The sequence below is a fragment of the Capricornis sumatraensis genome, chromosome 21 (genome assembly GCF_032405125.1).
Source record: "Capricornis sumatraensis isolate serow.1 chromosome 21, serow.2, whole genome shotgun sequence".
Lineage (NCBI taxonomy): Eukaryota > Metazoa > Chordata > Mammalia > Artiodactyla > Bovidae > Capricornis > Capricornis sumatraensis.
Window position 1 is genome coordinate 31,546,654 of NC_091089.1, and position 23,909 is coordinate 31,570,562.

Here is a 23,909-nt window from a genome sequence, read left to right on the forward strand (position 1 = left end):
ATTGACAACTATCTATTCCTTTCAAATATCTGATAATATAGCTGGTTAGACCATCCCCTTAGGGAAATTTTTTTTAATTATTAATTTACTATTGTCTGGAAAAGTTCTAAGTTTATAGAAAAATTGAGTGCAAAATACAGAGTTCATATCCACCCCCTTGAAAGTTTTCCCTGTTACTAACATCTTGCATTAATGTAGCACATTTGCTGCAACCAATAATGATACATGACTATAAAGTCCTTAATTTACTTTAGGATTAACCCTTAGTTGTTGCTTAGGGTATGGCTTTTGACAAATGCGTAATGTCATGTATCTGCCATAACAGTAACATAGAGAATGGTTTCACTGCTAAGGATATATTTTATGTTAAAATAAACATATCATCACCTTTTATTTAAAACGTATATATTAAAAATGATCAAACTGCTTCTTGTTTTGGAAAATGAAAGTTGAAAATATTATTAAGTTACTGAGAATTCTTTGCCTAACATCCATTAGGAAAATGTGTTAATAACAGAATCAGCTTCATTCCAGTGAACTATATATTTCTCCCCACAAGTCATATGACTGTGATGTTTGCTTTCCTCATTTTCAAAGTTAAATTTTAAATCTAATCTTACTAATTTTACCGTGTCCCTTGTATATCTCTTTCTCCCTTTCACGTGGCTTCTGTCTATTCTCCTTTTTATTTTTAACCAACTTTTTGGTAAGCATATTCTGTCATAGTCCTTCTGAAAACCTTTTGAAAGTCCATAAATAGTAAATAAATATATAAATTATAAATATATATTAGTGCTGTGACTAAGGTTCTATAGCATAATAGTTTTCCACTTTTTATTTTTCTGTTAATATCTGTGTTTCTATAAAAATTTTCTTGTAAGTAAGGCTCAGCATTTGGTGCTAGGGCAGAAGTGAATCTTGTCAAATTTGAGAAAATATTCATGGTGCAGCTAAGTCAAAAGTGAAAAAGACAACATTCAATAAACATTGACCAATTGTTAATAAATGGAATTCATGTGTTACCCACTTGTTAGACTATAGAGTGGGTGGTTTAAATGACAGAAATTTATCTCACCATTCTGGAGACTGGAAGTCTGAGATCAAGATGCCAACAGGTTTGGATTTTCTCGAGATCTTTCTCCTTGTCTTGGAGATGGCCATCTTTCCCTATATCCATACAATGACCTTTCCTCTGTGTATATGTGCAAATATGTCCAAATTTCCTCTTCTTATAAGATGCCAGTAATACTGGATGAGGGTCTACTCATTATGAGCTCATTTACCTTAGTTACCTCTTTGAAAACCGTATCTCAAAATACATTAAGTTCAGTCGCTTAGTCGTGTCCGATTCTTTGTGACCCCAAATACATTGGGTTGGCCAAAATTTTGGGGGGGTTTTCTGTAAGATGTTACAACCCAAACGAATATTTGGCCACCCCAATACTTATGTTCCAAGGTATTAGGGATTAGAATTTCAGCCTGTGAATTTAAAGGAAAGCAGTGTAGTCCGTAATACCATTGAAATTAGCAAGCTTTTTAATTTGTGTGACTTTGAAAGCAGTAAAACCTGGTAATTACTGATTAAGCATGTGAACGAGGTGCTGTTTGTGCATTAAATCACAACCACAGGATGAAGTCAGGACCAATATCTCACTAAGGAAAACTTTTTCAGTTGGCACTGGACTTATTTTCAGTTAATGTATTGATTCCACTTATTTAATGTACAAAAAGAATTAATATCAATACAACACATTTACAGTTAATACAACACGTAATACATCACAGTCCTTTAAAACTGAGCAGTGGTCAAAATGTTGCTTATTTTAAAATCAGAGCAATGAAAATTACCATTTGTTTAAAAATCTCAGAACGGTTTGATGACAGAACTGTTAAACCACTGGGGACAAGGGTGCTAGAAAAGCTAAAAGATTTTAAGTGACCACCTTTATGCAGCTTCCTCCAAAGTGTTTTCTCAGAGCCAGACTCTCTGGGGTCACATGCTTCTCATTCATAGGATCTGCAGTGATCCTTGGTAGGAAAAGGCACATTTTTTCAAAGGCCTCCATCTTTGCTGGCTTGTAGCTTTTTGACACCTGAATCCAAACAGGTAGCTGAGTACCAGATTAGCCAAAGTCCGTGACAGTAAGTGTGAATTTTTTTCATCTATCACACGCACTCACCAGTCGATAGGGGCTCAGTTCCTCCCCTCTGTGGGACCTTTAGGCTGTACTCCAGTCAAAGAACTCCTTTTTAATATGCTAGTTACTTTGATACTTTCAAAGATTTAAATGTGGCACTATTCTCTTCCCAAGCATCTATCAAGCCTCTTTATCATTTATATACTTATTATTGTTTATTGAAGGTTTAAGACGTATGAGTTGAGTTAGGTCCTTTCGTGTTTTTGTAGGGCAAGCAAACACAAGGAGTCAAGCAGCATGGAGTGTAGATGGATTTCTGAATTTTCTGCCCTGTGTGTAGAACAGAGAAAACAGTTCTCACTTTGGGTGGTTATTCTTAAGGTTAAGTAGATAACCTAACCTTAAGTGTCTTTTTTAAGTGCCTAGCATTCAACAAGTATTAATTCATTTTCTTTCATAACCCAACCACCTAAACAAAGTCAGATTATTGGAAGTCCCTGGGTTTTGTTGTTGTTGCTGAGTATTGTTATAATAGGCTGCTGCTGCTGCTGCTAAGTTGCTTCCTGCTTTCTAGGTTTTTTTTTTTTAATTTAGATATTAATCTATATAATTGGTCTGTAGTATTTAATGAATAGTTATTCTGTCCTATCACTGTTAAGTGTCAAAGAAACAAAAGAACTAAGACTCACTGTCAGGAAGCCACAGTGAGTTTACAGAGTTTACAGGTCCACTTACAGAGACAAGATCTAGTCACATGAAATCATTAATAAGTAGACATTACTTATTATAATTATTATTATAATAAATAAAGTGCTAATATGTATTTCTATGGACAGGAAACATTGGAACAGATTTTTTTTTTTTTTTAATTCAGAGCCTTCCCAAATGAGGGCACAGGCCGCCATTTTCCTAAGGACATCCAAGAGGCCCCTTCCCCTGACTCTGAAGCTGTGGCTGGGAGAAGGGGGAGGGGAGTGGTCCAGGCCCAGAAAAGGTGATAAATACGGGCGTAGGGGCTTCCCAGGTGGTTCAGTGGGTAAAGAACCCGCCTGCAGTGCAAGAAATGCAAGAGATGCAGTTTCTGTCCCTGGGTTGGGAGGATCCCCTGGAGGAGGACATGGCTAGCCACTCCAGTATTCTTGCCTGGAGAATTCCATGGACAGAGGAGCCTGGTGGGGTACAGTCCATGGGTCACAAAGATCAGACACTGCTGAAGTGACTGAGCACCTATGTGTAGAATGTGGGCCACAGCGATGTGGAAATTGAGAAATCTGTCTGACTGGGCAGAATAAATTGTTCAAGATGATGTATTGCATTAGTGAAAAAGTTCATTTGGGTTTTTCCTTAAGATGCTATGGAAAAACCTGTTCAACTTTTCGACCAACCCAATAGATAAAACCAAAAAGACCAAGTGACTAAGAATTAAGAGAGCATTGTATACCAGGTCAAAGAGTTGACATATAATATTGCAGGCAGGGAGGAGAAAGTCACTGCAGATGCTTAGAAGTGGACACGCGGTGACCTGGAGCAGGAGAAAGACCACCCACGCAGGCAGGTGCAACAATCCAGGTTTGAATGGACGAGGAATACCAGAGTGTCAAAGCCAACAAGAAAGTGCAGAAAAGTGTTTAATGTTTCTCATCCACATTGTATGTTTTTAAGTATCATGAATACCTTTTGTGATATAAAAGGGACTTTTTATATAAGAAGATGCTAAAAGTCTTTCATTTTTATTTCTCAGCAGGGCTCCCCCAACAATTTGACTTTTCATTTTGTTGTCTTAATAAAAGACAAGCAGTAGATGGCATTGTTCTATAGAAAAGATTCCCATGTTTCATTTTAAATCACACGGCGTGTAAGATGGGGTAATTAAGTTATCTTCTGGGATATTTCTACTTCAAAGACAAATATTTTGACTTATCATAATCTAGTGTGAGATACAACTTTTCATTTTGCAATGTTTGAAAGATGACGGATGGTATATGTGGATTATGTGGGAAAATAATATATTCAGTGAAGTATTTTATGACTGTTATCAAGAATTTTACGGTTACTTAGGGTAATAAGCTTCGTGTTATTTGTGGTCTGGTGTGCATCTCAGTGAATTTATGCTGATGAAAACAAAATAATTTAATTAATTCACATGTGGGTGGGAGTTCAAAAAATGAACTTAGGTCCTTGGAAAATGCAAAAAATATATATGATTTTACTTAGTAACGTGTGACTATTAATTGAATTCCAAAATGTATCCAGTGTAATCGTGGTCAGAACATAACCTCACATATCCACAGAAGTGAAAATTTGTTTTTTTTTCTTTGATCCTTTTATGTTCTTCCCATAGAACTCTTCTTCAAAAAGAATGATTAAGAATTTCAAAGAAAATCATCTTCTGTGGAGAATATTTTTATTATAATTTTATTCTGGCTTGAATAGGTCTAGTTCTACATTTATAAGTATGTGGTTTAACCTTTGTTTTGTTTCCAATGAGACACTAGCTGATTGATGTTGCCATTAAGAAAGAATTCATTTTTTTCAACTTTTAAGTCATTACATGTAAGATAGAGCTAATTAAGATATTGAATTTTTTTTCATTTTTTTCTATTTCTTATGACCAACCTAGATAGCATATTCAAAAGCAGAGACATTACTTTGCTGACTAAGGTCTGTCTAGTCAAGGCTATGATTTTTCCTGTGGTCATGTATGGATGTGAGAGTTGGACTGTGAAGAAGGCTGAGCGCCAAAGAATTGATGCTTTTGAACTGTGGTGTTGGAGAAGACTCTTGAGAGTCCCTTGGACTGCAAGGAGATCCAACCAGTCCATTCTGAAGGAAATCAGCCCTGGGATTTCTTTGGAAGGAATGATGCTAAAGCTGAAACTCCAGTACTTTGGCCACCTCATGCAAAGAGTTGACTCATTGGAAAAGACTCTGATGCTGGGAGGGATTGGGGGCAGGAGGAGAAGGGGATGACCGAGGATGAGATGGCTGGATGGCATCACGGACTTGATGGACGTGAGTTTGAGTGAACTCCGGGAGATGGTGATGGACAGGGAGGCCTGGCATGCTGCGATTCATGGGGTCGCAAAGAGTCGGACACGACTGAGCGACTGAACTGAACTGAACTGAAGACATTTTCAGTTGTTTATTTTGAGATGTACCTCTATTTTCATTTCTTTGAAAATCTACAGAACTGTTAGTACTTCATAAAGCTATGATAAGCACCACAAAAACTAGAAATGGCCAATTAATCACCTTTTAAGAACCATGAGGTTTTGTCATTCTGGAGCATAGTGAGCATTCAGTATTGATGAATATTATTGCTTTATTCCTTTAAGAATTTATTCCAAAATTATATATTAAGGCTGCATGCCAGGAAACATGCAGGGTATAAAGATAGCTGAGAAAATTTGCTTTGAAGTACTTGCATGGTGAATGTCAGGCATGGCTTTAGAACTATGGTGATAAGAATTCAGGTTGCTACACAAAGCCTGAAAAGCAGTAATTTCTGGACCTGAGATGTATAGGATGAGCAGAAGTTTGTTAGGGAATGGAAGGCAGCATTGGTGAGACCTGGGAAGCAACAGGTATTCCTGAGGGTCCAGAATCCAGCGGCTTGTGGAAGGAGGAGGAAGACTTTGGAACAAGGAGATGCTGGAGAGTAACTCAGAACATCTGACATTCTCTAGAAGGAAAATTCCTGAAGTAGAACTACCATGATCCAGCAATTCCACTCCTGGGTATAAATCTAAAAAAAAAAAAAGAAAGACAGACTCTTTTGAAAAGAAAACATGCACTCCAGTGATCATTGCAGCATTATTTACAGTTGCCAAGATATGGACACAACCTAAGCATACATCAACAGATGAATGGATAAAGAAGATGTGGTGTGGCATATATATAAAATGGAATACTACTCAGCCATACCTAGAATGAAGTTTTGCCACTTGTAGCAAAATGGATGGACTCGGAGGGGATTATACCGAGTGAAATAAGTTAGAAAAAGACAACTACTATACCACTTATTTGTGGAATCAAACATTAAAATTAACTAGTGAGTATAACGAAAAAAGAAGCAGACTCACAGATAAAGAGAACAGTCTAGTGGTTACCAGTGGGGAGTAAAGTGAGGGGAAATTTAGGGATGGAGAAGTAGTAGGTACAAACTGTTGGGTGTAAGACAGGCTAAAGGGATGTATTGCTTCCCTGGTGGCTCAGCCAGTTAAAAATCCACCTGCAAGGCAGGAGACACAAGAGACACGGGTTCAATCCCTGTGTCAGGAAGATCCCCTGGAGGAGGGCATAGCAACCCACTCAGTATTCTTGCCTGGAGAATCCCATGGACAGAGGAGCCTCGTGGGCTATAGTCCCTGGGTCCCAAAGAGTCTGACACAACTCAAGCAATTTGGCACGCACTGCACGTGCAACATGGGGAATGTAAATAATATTTTATAATAACTATAAATTGAGTGTGACCTTTAAAAGTTGTATAAAAATTTCAAGATTAAAATTCCTTCAATAATGTAAAAATAAAATTTTTGCATTTCATGTTCAGTTCAGTCACGCAGTCGTGTCCCACTCTTTGCGATGCCATGGACTTCAGCACACTAGGCCTCCCTGTCCATCGCCAACTCCTGGAGTTTGCTCAAACTCATGTCCATCGAGTTGGTGAGGCCATCCAACCATCTCATCCTCTGTCATCCCCTTCTCCTCCTGCCTTCATTCTTTGCCAGCATCAAGGTCTTTTCCTATGAGTAACATTTCATGTTACTAAGTTTTCTTCTGCCCTAAGCCGGATATAGATTTAGATGAATAATTGTTTTTGCCTTTGTAATACAATTAGTTTTATTTATTTATTTTTACAGTGAAGTTTAGCAACTGCAATGGGAAAAGAAAAGTACGGTATGAGAGCAGCGAGCCAGCAGATTTTAAGGTGGATGAAGATGGCATGGTGTATGCCGTGAGGAGCTTCCCCCTCTCCTCTGAACACTCGAAGTTCCTGATATACGCTCAAGACAAAGAGACTCAGGAAAAGTGGCAAGTAGCAGTAAAACTGAGCCTCAGACCAGCCTTGCCTGAGGATTCAGTGAAGGTAGGGTATCTAAGTATAACTTTGCATGGACTTAGTCAGGATTGCACAGTTTGAACTACGTGCATTCTTTGCATCACACCAGTGAGTGGCCAGTATTGGAATTTTTATCAGCTTCAGTTGCTGCAGTACTATTTTGCTGTTGTTGTTTTTATCTTACAGGGTATTTTAGATTGTTTTATCAGCAATCCTAAACTGTATTTGAAAGAATTGTTTATACTTTGAGATTTATAACTTAAATTTACTTAGAAATATTTGTTCGTTTTAAATTACTTAGAAGCTTTACAAGCTGTTAAACTTAACCACAAGATCAACAGTTGTTTATAAGATGCCATCAGCCAAACTTATGGCAGGGGAAGTAGAGGTTTACAGTTCTAACAGGAAAACATTTCTGCCAAGGAGTATTGGGTTTTTGTCTTGTCAATAATCAAATTGGGGAATTTGAATTATTTATACTATGGACGTGACTTTTAGGAATAATACACTCCCTCTGGTGGAAATTGCTGAAAGCCAAGATAAAACAAATAAGATACACTTTTAACAGAAAATTTATTTCAACTGAACATTTGCTAAGTACTTCTTTTGTGTAAGCCACTATTTTAAGAATTTTAAATAAGATACAATAACTTCTTCAGTAAAGTTATGATAACATTGGTTTCTGAATATTATAGTTCTTTGAGTTAATTGGAAATAAATATGGGGCAATGCCATCCATACTCATATAATTGGTCTATGATTTTATGAACTATAACTGTTACATTAAAACATAAGAATACACACATATTCATTGTATTGTAAATGTGAGAGCCACAGCAATAATCAAATGTGAATAAATATTAGAGAAAAAGGTATCATTTTTTCTCTTATACCAATGTTAGACTTTCATTATGTGAAATGTAATTTGTTAATCTATTAACTGTGAAGGGGAATCATGTCATTTGGGTAATATAAAATAAGGATCTGGTAACTAATTGAGTGAAAAGATGCTTTTGTTGTTGTTGAAGATTCACTATGTTCCAGCAAACCAGCTTGGATGTTTGCATTGAAGCAGCATGGGCTAATGGCTAAAATGTCCACAAATACAGGGAAAAACAGAAGAAAATGTTGACATCCAGCAGAGATTAATACCCCATGTGCAAAGTGGGTCATCTATAGCATCCATCATGGCTGACATAGGTTTAGAATAATTACAGCATTAATTCTGTGGGATTTAATAGGGTCATAAATATTTGAGACGTTCCTTAGCAGTATGTATGAAACTTCTCTTGGAATTCAAATTATATTTTAGCACATCAAGATCTAAATTTAATGTACAGTAGCACATTACCTGAACTGTGGTTTAAACTAATGAGAAATGTATAAAAGGGTACTATTAAATTTTGCTCAATGTTAACTACTAAGATGGTTTATAGAAACTGCAAATAGTTTACACAGCTGAGCCACCTAATACATTGTTTGGTATTTCATTTTTCAATAAACAGTGTCACCCACAATTTTATGGTGAAAGTGGAAAATATCACTCAGTTGTGTCCAGCTTTTTGCGACCCCATGGACTATACAGTCCATGGAATTCTCCAGGTCAGAATACTGGAGTGGGTAGCTGTTCCCTTCTCCAGGGGATCTTCCCAACCCAGGGATCGAACCCAAGTCTCCCGCATTGCAGGTTGATTCTTTACCAGCTGAGCCACTAGGGAAGCCCACAGTTTTATGGTGCTTTCTATTATTTTAATAGGGGGATGAGGACAGGGCCTCCAGACTTATTTTCGTGCCCATAATAAGGTGTGATTCTATACTTACGGGTATCCATTGATATTGATGTACTCTCAGAAAGTGTTTTTCTAGTACTCAGGAATGTCTTCTTGTATTTTCATGTGAAGGAATCACGAGAAATAGAAGAAATAGTATTCCCAAGGCAAGTGACTAAGCACAATGGCTACCTGCAGAGGCAGAAGAGAGACTGGGTTATCCCTCCCATCAACTTGCCAGAAAACTCCAGAGGGCCTTTTCCTCAAGAGCTCGTCAGGGTAGGGTGACACAGTTTCACTGATCTCTGTGGCATGTGTTCAATGTATGTTAGAAGTGCTTTTGTCTATTTTTTCTACAAAGTAGAGTTTAAGACATGTATGTACTATTTTATATTGATGAAATGTCTCTAGGGTTGTAAAAAGTCTCTTTTTCATTACTTTGGGTTATTTACAGGCAGAGCTTTCTGTGGATCCGTCCAGTGTGCCATGGATGCTGAAGTTTGTTCAGTGTCTGAATATATACACCCTAGCTCCCTCGTGCATTAACACCCACCCGGTACCCTTCCCCTTCCACCTTATCTTCCCTGTCTGGAAGCTGCATTCCCCATGATGATCTTTGCCCTCTACAGATAGCTTCTGGGCCAAAGGAAAAATGAAGGGGCAATCATTGCTAAAAATGCCGGTACTGAGTGCATTTGAGAATTTTATAAAGATATTAAAAAAATGACCTCTGATACCATTAACGGACTCCCTGGGGCTGTGCAAAAAACATAGGCTTTCAGATTTGAAGAGCAAGATATTTTTTTCCAGTTACTCTAAATGCATGCTATCAGACCCAGGGGGGGAGAAAATGACAGACATTTCTATATGCTTAGTAAAATTAGCAACATTATTTATTACGAAAAGAAAATGAGAACTAGTTGTATTCTCAAATTTAGTAGAAAGTAATGTTTTTGTATATGATTAATTTAGCATTTCAATACATACTTACTGAAGGCTGTATTTTTAATGTCATTTATTTGTGTTGTCCAGTCTATGGTAATATGCATTATAATTAAGTTTAACAATGAAATATGGAACCTCCAAATCAAGGTGTTTTCTATGTTTCTACTTTAATGGAGAATGAGAAAATTAAAGAATTTTGCCTTAACTAAAAAAAAAAGACAAAAACTGGATTCTATTGCTGGATTAAAAGTATTTGTCTAATATACAGATATTTCTTATTACCACCTCCAAACAGTATTGCTCAAATGCCCTTTTTTCTGTTCTGTTCTTCTCCCTTTCTGCATCCTGTTTCTATGATGTTAGGAACATCAAAGGATGTATATGTTCCACTCATCTTGTAAGCTTATTTTTCCAGGAAATGTTGTATTTAGAGGAGAAAGCAGTGAGCCTGTAACAGATATAATTTTTATGCATAAGAGAAATCTATTATAAAATCATTTCTTGCATGTTTTGTTATTAATAAAGAATTTGGGGTGTTGGGTGCCAACTTAATATGGGAAGCTTTGGTTGCAATGAAAAGCATCAGCACAATGCAAGTACAGAAATCTGACTCCCAGGCTCAACCATAATCTTAGAGTTCCCACCTAAGGCTCTTTCACACTATGAATAGACTGTTATTTCTTGTCCTAACTGATGCAAAAAAGTAAATAGTTTTTTCTTCATTAAATTGGACACCTGTTACTGGGTTAAATATTCTAACCTCCAAATTTCCAGGAGAGACTTTGATTGTGTTTAAAAATGGACGCTCCTTAATTTTGACTTTTGCACTGCTTCTAGTGAGTATTCTTTAGATGTTAACATTGGCCCAGTCCTTCTAGTGACAGGTGACATCTCTTTTGAAGCCCATCACCAGGAAGCAAGAACAAGGAATAGGACTGGGAGAGCTTCAAGAATTTTCTGGGAAGAAACGGTATATGTTTGGAAGAGGCCATGAGGTGTAGCATGCTCTGTCTCTGATAATGAGCTCGTTTAGTCCCTCGTTTAATGTGACTGTCTTCTTGACCTTCAGATCAGATCCGATAGAGATAAAAACCTTTCTCTGCGGTACAGCGTAACTGGGCCAGGAGCTGACCAGCCTCCAACTGGCATCTTCATTATCAACCCCATCTCAGGTCAGCTGTCAGTAACCAAGCCTCTGGATCGTGAGCTGATAGCCCGGTTTCATGTAAGATTTCAACCAGCTGTTAATTCTTTGTATTAACAGTCTTCCAAATATGTGTAAGGTTTAACATTTGTCTCTCGTATTAGTCTTAAAGCTTTGATCCTGAATGTTTTAATGCCAGAAATGTATTTGTAGCCTTTTTAATTTATTTTAATATTTTTTTATTTTTATAAAACAATTGTTTTTTATAAAATTGATGAGTGCTCATGGTAAACAAACAATGTCAAGGAAAAACTAAAAATTGCCTTAAGTCATATTACTATTTGAATGCTGATACTTGCCTTCAGATATGTGGTTAAGAACTTAACAAGAACAAATTTCCATGAAAGGGATCAAAGCTATTTCATGTAAATTACATACTGATCATTACATTTTTAATAGCTGTATAGTATTCCACTGAATGTATATAAACTGTAATTTTAACAACAGTTTCTTATAAATATATTGGTTTGGTCCAAAAGTTCATTTGGGTTTGTTGTAAGACTTCATAGCAAAACCCTAATGAACATTTTGGCCAACCAAGTACATTTATGTTTGTCAGTTTATCTCCTGATATTATGATTACCATTAATTAGCATCATACAAAATGGATAGCATATTTTCATTTTGTTACTTGTTGATCATATTATCTCCAGAAAGATATGCCATTGTTATCTGCCTACTGAGAATTAAGATTTCCCTTTTCTGCATAACCCTGCCAATACTTGGTTTCATTAACGTGCCAATCTGAGCGATCATTTCTTAGATATATTATCCAGTTATATTTCTTATGCTAATTTTGTTATTTTTCTATTTTATTCATTTCTTGATTGAGTTATAACAGCTTTTATATATAGTTGTGCTGTGTGTGTTTAGTTGCTCAGTCATGTCTGACTTTTTGCGGCCCCGTGGACTTTAGCCCAACAGGCTCCTTTGTCCATGGGGATTCTCCAGGTAAGAATACTGGAGTGGGTTGCCATGGCCCCCTTAAGTGGTTCTTTCCAACCCAGGGGTCGAATCCAGGTCTCCCACATTGAAGCCTCCTGCAATTCTTTACCATCTGAGCCACCAGGGAAGCCCTTATATATAGTTATATGTTCCTATTTTTAAGTGTATGTATGTGTTTAAAACTGATTTTCCCAATTAAAAATTGTATTGAGTATTTAAAAAGTCAAGAATTAATACTAAAGTATAAATTCCAGAAAGCATTTTTCTTTCCTTTTTTTTCTAACCATGCTTGCCCATTTTTCTGCAAGAGGATTTCAACAATTTTTTTTCATGTGTGTAATAGAGAAACTTAAATTGATCTTTATTCCTACTCCAATTTCTATATGAATAGCTAGTAAAACTTTTAATGAAAGTATCATTTTCTCTTAGAAAAGAATATAGGTACAATATAAAAACTTTTCAAATAATACAGTATTAGTAATAAAGTAAGAAGAATTTGCAATCCCAGTACATAAACTAGTCACTTGTCTTTAAGTTTGGTAATATTCTGTAAGATGTTTCTTTGTGTATAGATTCACAAATATATTTTGTTTGAAATTGAGATTATTCTCTGAAACCAACTTTTGTCACTTAGCAATCATAAGATTTAGCATCTTTCCACATCTGGAATCATTATTTGTTTCTATTACTATTTTTGATTGCTTGCTCTAACATAATTGTAACTAATTACCTACTGGCAGATACTTGGATGATTTAGTCCTTTCTACTTTATTTTACAACTATAAATCATGCAGCGATGAACAGCTTTCTGTACATTTTCCCATTATGTCCTCAGAAAAAATTCCTAAAATTGGAATTATTTGATAAATATAGTGAAATTGTTCTCTTGAAGAGTTGTATTGTGTTCCAGTTCCTCCCCACTATAAAACAGATACTTTCCATTCCATTATCAATTCTGGGCATTATTTATTTATTGCCAGTGCTATTTCTAAAAAATTTATCTTGATGCTTTAAGTTGCATATGTTGAATATCCAATTAAAGTAAATTCCCTATTCCTGTCTTATGTTGAATTTGGGGTGGGAAAGTTGTTACCTCTTCCTCCACCCACTTATAATAACCTTTTATCTACTAGAGATGTTGATGCATGATTTTCATATATTTCCTTTGTTGTTATTTGTTTTCCAACTTTGTGTATAATTTTTCCCTCACTGTAACTTACAGGTTTAACGTTATGACATTTGTCCTTCTTTTCATTTGATCGTGCATTCTGGCTTTCTTTCTTATGTATGAACTGTTGGCTGTGCTGGGCCTTTGTTGCTGCGCGGGCTTTTCTCTGGTTGTGGCGAGCCTACTCTCTAGCTGTGGCACTCAGCCTTCTCATTGCAGTGGCTTCTTTTCTTGCAGAGCACGGTCTCTAGGGCGCAAGAGCTTCAGTAGTTGTGGCTCCCAGGCTCTAGAGCACAAGCTAAATAGTTGTGGCACATGTGCTTTAGCTGCTCTGTGGCATGTGGGATCTTAGTTTACAGACCAGAGATCAAACCAGTATCTCTTGAATTGGCAGGTGAATTCTTTACCATTGAGCCACCAGGGAAGGCTCCCATTCTGGCTTTCTGGGATTGTTTAAAAAGATCTTTCCTACTCCAAGATGCTAATCTCCTGCATTTTATCTGTTTTATTTATTTATTTATTTATTTATTTATTTATTTATTTATATTTGCATCTAAATGTTTAACCTCTGTGGAGTTTATTTTAGTAAAAAAGAAAGGTATATAGATCGACTTTGCTTTTCCTTTATGGCCAGCCCAGTTGTCCCAACACTATACATTGATTTAGGATTCCAATTGATTTAGCATCAATGTCATGATCGTACTTAGTTGTCCCATACTTTTTATGCCACTTATGCTAATGTGTTTTTAGACTATTTTTCTCATTAATATATTTTTTGAATTTTTGCACTTGTACAAATTTTTAAATTATTTAACTTTTGAAATTTACTATGTAAATACATATAGATATATGGTAGAACAAGACATCCTAGACATAAACTGGCAAATAAGCATATGAAAAACTAAAAATGCATTTTAAATCCTAAGTATCACTCAATTCTCTCCTCCCAAGGGCCTTGATTGTTTTACCAACCAATGCTCTTAAAAGCCTTAATGAGCACGTAATTCTAATGCTTTTTATTAATACATTGTTCTAAAATATAAAGAAGTTTTCAAGCCTTTTACAAAACAGCATCATGTAATAGGGAAACTTACAAAAGGCAGCAGGGCTTCCCAGGTGACGCAGTGGTGAAGAATCCACCTGCCAATGCAGGAGATTCAAAAGGCGCGAATTTGATCCCTGGGTTGGGACGATCCCCTGGCATAGGAAATAGCTACCCACTCCAGTATTTTTGGCTGGCAAATTCCATGGACAGAGGAGCCTGGAGGGCTACACTCCATGGGGTTGCACAGAGTAAGACATGACTGAGCACACACACAGATGGAGTAAAGTAGCATACAGTAGACCAGTCTCTAATTAGGCTATCCTGTAATTTATGAGTACAAAAAATACCAATCCAAAAATTCTAAATATTTCTTCTGTGTGAATTCTTACTGGCTGAAGTCATGTGGTTAAATCTCAAAAAATAAATATTTTCAGGTCAGTGTTGGGGTAAATTCTTGCTCTCCAGATTCTCACTACTTGCATATAAATGAGCAATATTGATAACAAAGTAGAATTAATTATAGAATGGCAGGGACAGTTCAGTATTAAAATCTCAATGTAATATATTAAATAAGTCAAGGGAAAAAGAGACTCTATATGTGTTGAAAAGGCTTGTCTAATAAAATTTACAGTTTCATGTGCTAAATAACCTCAAAATTGAAAAAAACGATATGTTAATGCTTCTTTAAGTTGGTAAAGTATATCCAGCAGAAACCAGTAGCCAGCATCATCCTTAACAGGAAAATCATAGAAGCATCCCCTTTAAAAAGAAACAATTCAGTGGAACACTACACAGCCTTTGAAAAGGTTGAAATGGTTTTCTGTGTGCTGGATGAAAAGATTTTGAAGATATTTTGCCAAGAGTAACTGACTGATTACATTTGTTTAAAAAGGAAGAGAAAAGATAAAATTTCTAGAAGACCTGTAATACTGAGAACTCAACCTTGGGAGAGGAACAAACTGTCTTATGTACTTTTACTGTTTATGAGTGAATGACTTTTACAATAAAAAGAGTCAAAATTCCATGTGCACACTTCATTCTTTCCGAATTCTCATCTTTTCTCTTGTTCTCTATGACTCCTTTAGGCCAGTTCCACATTTTTAATTACCCTGACTCTTTTGTATGGATTTAGTGAAAGGATTTGGAAGCTGGACAGAACTGGCTTAGGACAGGGGCTCTGTCAATAAACTGAGTAAAGTTACTTAGCTTTTCTGAAGCTTGACTTCTTTGCCGTCAAAGGTGGATCGTTTCTGCTTCACTCTTTTGTATACAGATTAGAGTCATAGAGCTCTGAGCCAGATGCCTATCAGCTGTATCTCCCTTAATAATATAGTTTGGCTAACTTGAATTTTGATGGGAAGAATAGCTTTTGGTTTTCATCCATCTGTGCTGTTTATGGCTATGGTTATGGTATCTTTTATCTTCTCACAGGAGACCTAAATCCATTAAATCATTTCATTTTCTAATTACTCTTGCAGTTGAGGGCACATGCAGTGGATATTAATGGAAACCAAGTGGAGAACCCCATCGACATTGTCATTAACGTTATTGACATGAATGATAACAGACCTGAGTTCTTACACCAGGTTTGGAATGGGACAGTTCCTGAGGGATCAAAGCCGGGTAAGTTGGAAGATCATAATTTGGAGGTTCCTTGAGGAAATACAGTGTTATCCAGCACTCGTATATAAGCTAAATGAGAAATCACATGAGCCTTTAGTGTCATTTTCTTTCATTCATGCTGCTTTTAGGCAAGACTTAATTCATTATATTTAATTTTTTTAATTTAATTTTGAATTTAAGAAAGCCTCGACATTTAAACTTAATGCTCTATATTTCCTTCACCGTCTATACTGGTTTGTACTTCAGCCAATTTATAGATATAACTGTGTCTTAAACTGGCACTTTTCCTGGTTCAGATACGCTTGTCTGTATCTCATAAGAGTAGAGGGGTGGGGGCAGCTGGGGTGGGAAGACAGGGCTGTGCAGGAAGTTCAACCATCTGTGGCTCTGTCTGAGTCACATTTTAGAGTCGAGTTCGTCGGTATTTTAAAATATAGGAAAAAAAATCAAAGCATGTTAAACATATCTTAACTAAAACACAAGGCTTATACATATATTCTAAGGATAAATAAACGTTGTGCTTTTTTGCCTGGGGAAGGCTTTTGGTTTTTTAAAATCGTTCATTGGTCCTTTTTCCTCTATTATTTCCAATTTTATCAGAATTATCGTTTCATAAAAACTACCAAGAGTTAATCATTACAGGTATATTTACTATGCGTATGAGCGTGCATTTCCATAAAGCCTTCCCGTAAATAAATGACTCTGAATGATCAGGAAATGTAAAGACATTTCATGAGTCGATTTCCTGCATTTGTCCTGTAAGTTTGAAAACATCCTTCTAGGCAGGATTTGATAGAGTCATGAATCTTAAGTTAAACTAAAATGCAATGTTGTAAGCAATATTTTGGTTCAAGATTCCAAAACACATGTTTTGTTTTGTTTTGTTTTAACCATTCATTCAACAAATGTTTATAGAGCACATACTGTATGCCGGACATTGCTCCAGCACTGTAGATACAGCCGTGATAAGTTAGCTGTGCCCTGTTGGAGCTTAAAATCTAGTAGAGGAGAACAGTAAAAGGCAAACAAGCGAGCAAATGTTTTAGGGAAAAAAAGAAAGTTTTGGAAAAAAAATAATCAAACTTGGCACATAGTCAAATAGGATGTCTTGTTCAGAAGGACAAGCTCTGAAAAGAGATTTGAAGTATGTGAACAAGCCTTACTTAATTCTGGGGCAAAAAAAAGAAAAAAAAAGTACCCTGTAGAGGGAACACTGGCTGTAAAGGCACTACATCAAACTGATCTTAAGAGTACTAAAGAAGAAGGTAGCCTGGAGATGCAACAGTTTATAACCCAAGTCTTACAAAAATTGCATGGAGCAAACCGTCTTAAATAATAACATTTTCTCTCTACTTCTCAGTTGCAGTTTGTCTAACTAGTTCAAATGCATTTGATCGTAATGCTTTGTAGACTTCCTTTCCATAATATCTAATAAATTTGAGTCCCTGAGTTTGTTACAATGTTCTTTTAATCTCCTCGGAAATAATGAACCCCAGTGCAAAACCCCCTATTCAGTGTACCAAAACAGTCATGCATGGAATGATTCCTCATGACCTCAGTAAATGGAGTATGTGTTGTTAAGCACTTGGCTTACTTTCAGAAAGTGACTTAGGCTTTGTGGAGAATCGTACCCCACATGTCATTTTAGATTCTACTGCACAAAGGGAAAAAGACGGCAGAGGGAAGGAATCAGTGGCCGTAAAAGATGTTTCAAATGATATCTATGTTACTTATTATTTTCATTTTATATAAATGAAGGGATATATAAGATATATATCTGAAGGGATCCTTTCTTTGAATCATATAGTGATTTTCTCTTTTAAGTATATGGAAACATTTAGTCTTTATACATCTGTAAAAAAAAAAAATTTAACAATTTTCCTTTCAAGCGACTCAACTATATTTTATATTTTTTGAAGTGAGTTCTGTTCTCATCAATAGTGTTTTAATCAAAGCTAAATGATTAAATGTTGGTCTGAAAAAGTAGAAAGGGACTTCCTTGGCAATCCAGTGGTTAAGATTTTGCTTAAAATCCCTGGTCAGGGAGCCAAGATCCCACGTGCCTCTTGGTCAAAACACCAAAACATAAGATGAGAGCAATACTGTAACAAATTTGCTAAAGACTTTAAAAATGGTCCACATTTTTAAAAACAGAAGTTATTTTGTAAACAAAGAAAAAGTGAAATGAAGATTGATGAAGAAGGTAAATATCCCTTCTGTTTGGGAGACACTGACATGAAAGGCAACCATTCATTTTCCGTGTCTGTTGTCTAGGAACATATGTGATGACGGTCACTGCGATTGATGCTGACGATCCAAATGCCCTCAATGGGATGTTGAGGTACAGAATCCTGTCCCAGGCGCCAAGCACCCCTTCGCCCAACATGTTTACAATCAACAATGAGACTGGGGACATTATCACGGTGGCAGCTGGACTTGACAGAGAAGTAAGCCAACCGAAATCTGTATTGAATTTGCTTGTAATCTTAAAAGTGCACTGGCTCACATCTATCTTGTCTCCAGGCTCAGTGGAGACAAAAAAAGTCCCCCTGCCAATGCAGGAGACTTGGGTTCGATCCCTGGGTCGGAAAGATCCCTTGGAGAAAGAAATGACTCCAATATTCTTGCCTGGAAAGTCCCATGGACAGAGGATCCTGGTGGGCTACAATCTACGGGGTCACAAAGAGTTGGACACGACTGAGCAACTGAGCACACACAGAATAACATCTCCACAAGATTATTCATGTGTTCATGGTCATGAAGAAATCGACTGTACTCTTTTACAGAATTTCAAGTTGGTTAAATGATGTCTGTAAACTGGATAAATCATTGCTGGTCCATGTAATATTTAGGGTGGTCATTGACTAAGTTAAGCCAGTAACCTTCTGGTATCTACTTTTTGAACTTCTTCACATTTTCTGTTTTCCCTCATACTCAAAGGATTTGATGAGGAATTAAATTTAAAATCGTGCCCAAATCAAGTGTACATAAATTTAGGATAATTTTTAACATTCGTATTTTGAAGAGGCTACAAATGACACGTGTGATGAGGGTTTTTTTGTAATCCTTGATGTAGTACAGAAGAGATGATCACCTTCTCTTTAAGATGAACTTAACAGGTTTGAACACCAAGAACTGCCTGCGTTCCACTGACAGGGCTTTAAAGTTATAAACACAGAGAAACACACTTCTGGCATATACTTTGTTGTAAAGGCATACGGTGTTGACAGTATTGAAATGTTATGGCGGATCACAGTCTGAGAAGGAATAGGTGTTTCATTCCTTCTTAGACGGGCCGTCTCGCTCTGACAGAGCTGAGCCCACCACGCTGTGGCATCCTGCTGTGTTCTGTTCTCATGATTCCTTCTGCCAGGAACATCTTGCCCGTTTTTCTTGATCTTGAACCCTCCAGTTCCTCACGTTGCCATTCAAGCCCTGCTTATATCCTTTCCTGAAAACTCCAGCCCTACTGAATTTTCCTATACCCTTTCTCCATTCTGTTCTAGCCATTTTCTTAGCGATTCTCAAGGTCATTATTGACCATCAGTAATCATGGTGTGAGTGAATTATCAAAGTGCCGACTCATAGAGATCTGTGCCTGTAGGTTTCTAGCTGAGCCAGCTTCTATCGTTAATGAGACCTCGTATTCTGCGTATCAAAAGGAAACATTAGACCTACCATCATAAATATTATTGACAAGGATTTTAGGGCTCGGTTTTTATGGCATTTTATTTGTCTTAGTAAGTAGCATCCACTGGAATTGGATCAAAGAAAACATTACTATTTCAATTCATTATGTACACAAGATAGAGGTGGCAACACTTTAATAAAGTAATATGAGCCAATCAAGATTACTTAATTCACAATTGAGCCCAGAGCCTTGCTTAGGAGTCAGATGGATGGCTAGTATGGTATTTATGCCTGTTAACTCCCAGGCGCCAACAGCTCTTGCTCTAGGAATATTTCTCACCAGAGATTGCTGAAATTTAGCTTTTGCAGTAGCACCTTTAGTTCAGTGATATCTGGAACATGTATATCTTTTCACCTCTTCCATTACTGTATAAAATACTATTCTTAAATGTCAAATTCAGCATGAATACTGTATTTTACAGGAAAATATAGCATATTTTTTTTTAATATTCTCAGGAGTGCCAGGCTGCTCACATCCTAAGGAGGTATATAGCTCATCTCCCAAACCTAATATTTCTCTTTCATTTCACACTCTCATTGTGAGATACAGAAATGGGACTTCATCTTGTTTTCATATAGTAATATTCCTATCACATTTAGCCTGGCTGTTTTATGAAAAGCAAGAGGCATAGAGAATGAAAGATAGCTTTGTCAAAGCAAACCAACCGTATTTAAAAATCAAAGAGACTGTATTAGTTTAGGGGGTGAAAGTTGCAAATCAGGCTATACTTTGGTTAAGTATATCTTGCGGTGGCTGGAAGCAACTATGCACAACCCGATGAAATGAAAGTGGACATGAATTCAAAGCTATAGAATCACAAGTTAGATACAGCATGAGAAATTGCTTCTTGACAGTGACGCTATTAAACACAACAGTGAGTTACTAGGGAAAACAATGGAAAACCTTCCTTTTCTGAAAGTCATTTAACATGGCAAAATATATCTATGTCAGATGGTTTATGGTAATTCTGCCTGAGGCCAGGGATAAATTATGCTGACTTCTCCAGGCCTCATGTAAGCTGGAGATGCTTTTATTTCTATTAGACTTCACAGTTTTCTTTCTGTCCAAAGTCATTTCCGTTGTCATCCTCCCGAGATGGACGACACCTTTAAGGGATTGAACTCCTAATCATTGAAATGCTTACTGCGATTTAGCTTTTTATTTTCCTTTCATCTCCAGGTTTTAAAAAATGCCAGTTCTTGGGGTTCTACAGACCTAAAGCTTCACCACGACACTCGCCAGTCTTCAGTTTTTTAATCTCCATCTGATTTCTTTTACTTATCTTTTCGTTTTCTAAATATATTTTTAAATTTTATTTTCTTAAAGTATAGTTGTTTTACAGTGTGTTAATTTCTGCTGTACAACAAAGTAATTCAGTTATATATGTGTGTGTTTGTGTGTGTGTGTGTATGTATATATATATATATATATATATATATATGTATGTATAAAACGTGCCGTGTTGTGCTTAGTCGCTCAGTCATGTCCAACTCTTTGTGACCCCATGGACTAGAGCCTGCCAGGCTCCTCTGTCCATGGGGTTCTCTAGGCAAGAATACTAGAGTGGGTTGTTGTTTCCTCCTCCAGAGGATCTTCCCAACCCAAGGATCGTACCCAGGTCTCCCCCATTGCAGGTGGATTCTTTACCAACTGAGCCACCAGAGAAGCCCCTTGGGGATTCTCAGGTGACTCAGTGGGAAGAATCTGCCTGCCACTGCAGGAGCTGCTGGAGACACAGGTTCTATCCCTGGGTGGGGAAGATCCCCTGGAGGAGGAAATGGCAAACCATTATGGTATTCTTGCCTGGAAAATCCCATGGTGGGCTACAGTCCATAGGGCTGCAAAGAGTGAGACACGCTGAGCAGCTGAGAGCACACACGCACACATGTATATGGCTCATTACTGGACAGTGAGTCTAGTACCTTGTGCTTTACAGTAGGGCCTCATTGTTTATCAGTCTGACTTCTTGTTGCCTGACTTGGTGGTAACCATTCCTGGCATTTTCTTCTTTTCTCCAGCTTTTGTATGTCCATCTCCTGCCCTTTTTGGTCAGGACTACTGATGAGTTACCCTCTGCTTCATTAGGTTTGAATAATTCTGGCTTTGCCTGGTATGGGCTATTTGACCTTTAGTGTCTTAACCTGAAACCTCAGCTCCCCCATCTGTAAAGGGAGGTAGTAATATTACATCTGCTTCATGGGATGATTGGAAGGATTACATAGCCCGAAGCATATAGCCTTCAGCACAGTGTCCAGTGCACGTTAGCTCTCCTTTTCCCGTGGCCATCACAGATCTAGCCTCAGCATCCAGTGGGTGATCACATCACTTTGACTTCTCATAATTTTTTCTCATGACAGTGAAAGAATTACACTTCCTGTTTTCCAAGCTAAATAATACGTTCACTTGGGCTCTCAATTTTGAGTTCTTTCCTAAAAGAATGTTCTCTTGTCTTCTCTGGTCTTGGTCTTGCCTCCTCTGAAGGGTCTTTCCTAGAAACCCGACTGGTTCCTTCATAATCCTCGACCAGCTGTCTCCCCTCTGGTTGAAGGGCTCTCCAAGACCCACAGCCTGAAGTCAGAGCTCTTCAACGTGGTGCCCCAGACCCTCTAGCATGCTGGTCCCAAAGCCTTCCTTAGTCTGAGCTCCTAGAATTCTTTACTTCCTGCTAGGAAGCCAGTGATGGCCTCCGCCCATTCAACCACATGCCCGTCCTTGTACAGATCTGAGCTTCTCTGTTCTGTCTGTTGTTTCTTCTGCCTGAAAATTCCTTTGCCATCTTCCTCTAGAGAGGGCTAATACCCGCTCTCTGAGAGCTGGCCCTCAGCCCCTCCCTGGGATTCCTACCCATAACGGCCTGTGTTCCTCCAGATATACAGACTGTGTTCCAGGGACATCTTATCTGCTTTCCAGCTCCTGATATTCAGTGAGGTCCCTGTGTTCCTCTTCTTTTCACCCTGAACAGAAACCTGGAAGAAAAGTTCAAGTTATTAGATTTTCTTCTTCGTGTCAACACCAGACTCCGAAGGGCAGCCATACTTGCCCTTCACTGTCACCCGTTCTTGGTCTCCTTGGAATCTGGCTTTCCACTTGCTCCCCCGTCTCAGGACACACTCAGGCCGTGCATTTATTGGGGAGCCCTCACATAGTGCAGCAGTTAATGGTACAGACTCTGGAATCAGAGAGAGCTGGATTCAAGTCTTTTTTCTGCTATTTCCAGCTCATGTCAGTGGGTGCTTCCCTGCTCCACTAAGCCTTGGTTTCCTACTCTGTAAAATGAGGATAAAAATAGTCCACTTGCCTTATCAGTTTATTTTGAGACACAACATAAAGTGTGGCTCATACTTAATGCTCATTATCAATAGATGTCATTTTTTATTATCAAGGCCCATAGAACAATGCCAGCATACAGTAAGCATTCAAAAAATGTTTAGCCTACAAATTTATAAGGTAGATAGTACTGTCAGCCCTACCTCACAGATGAGGGAACTGGGGACTTTGCATTTAAGAATTTGAACAGGGTCACAAACCTGCACTTCCCTCCTAGGATCTCATGATATTATTACTTACTTGTCCATCCCCTAACCCAATGCATCCAAAAGCAAACCTGTCATCTCCCTAAACCTGTGCTTCCTGAGGAATTTCCAACATGGCCAGCACCCCCTCCCCAGTTTCCCAAGATCACGATCAACTTCATTGTGCCCTGCTGTCCGTCCACTGATTGATTTAATCAAGTTCTTCTCAGTTTACCCACCAAGTTCATCTTGCATTTATTCTTCCCTCTAGGCTTGGAGGACTGGTTGAGATGCACCTCTTAAAGACTGTTCCCATCATTTCTTCCTGCTTTTACTATGGTTGCATTGCACATTTAGCCACATGATCCATTCATATTTGTCACTTTCATTTGTCTCTTGCTCTTAATGGCAGCAAGGCTATCTCTGGTTTTGTATATTATTTTATTCAGGTAAATGCTACATTGCCTGGCATCCAGTAGACATTCATTAAATGTGTGCCAAGTGGATGACGGAATGTTCTCACCTCTTCATTCACTTAGAGCACTCTAGTTCAGTGCTGTAGTGTCAAAAGTATGCTGCACAAGTATAGTGATTTTAACTGACACATCTAGAGAAAGCCAGAGAGCCCCAAGTCTTTTAGATGGTTACTCCATCAAGTAGAGACTGCCAGAGCCCAAGCATTGTATTGGCTTTATTTTTAGTCATGTTTATGGTCAGTGGTGCTAGTTTTCTATTTACAGTACTTTTATAATAAATCGTTTCTTAAAAGAGAGTTCCTGTCAAGATAAATAGTAAGTGACTCATGCT

The 23,909-nt window shown here is 37.6% G+C and overlaps 1 protein-coding gene across 2 annotated transcripts in view; it reads left to right on the forward strand.

Moving 5' to 3' along the window:
• The window catches only part of CDH2 (cadherin 2), a 242,442-nt gene that overhangs the window by 168,993 nt on the left and 49,540 nt on the right, over nucleotides 1-23,909 (forward strand). For both annotated transcript variants that reach the window (XM_068993836.1, XM_068993837.1), the window contains 5 exons: nucleotides 7,001-7,227; nucleotides 9,102-9,248; nucleotides 10,984-11,139; nucleotides 15,755-15,899; nucleotides 18,174-18,346. In XM_068993836.1, coding sequence (XP_068849937.1) covers nucleotides 7,001-7,227; nucleotides 9,102-9,248; nucleotides 10,984-11,139; nucleotides 15,755-15,899; nucleotides 18,174-18,346 — 848 coding nt within the window. The remainder of the gene's footprint in view (nucleotides 1-7,000; nucleotides 7,228-9,101; nucleotides 9,249-10,983; nucleotides 11,140-15,754; nucleotides 15,900-18,173; nucleotides 18,347-23,909) is intronic.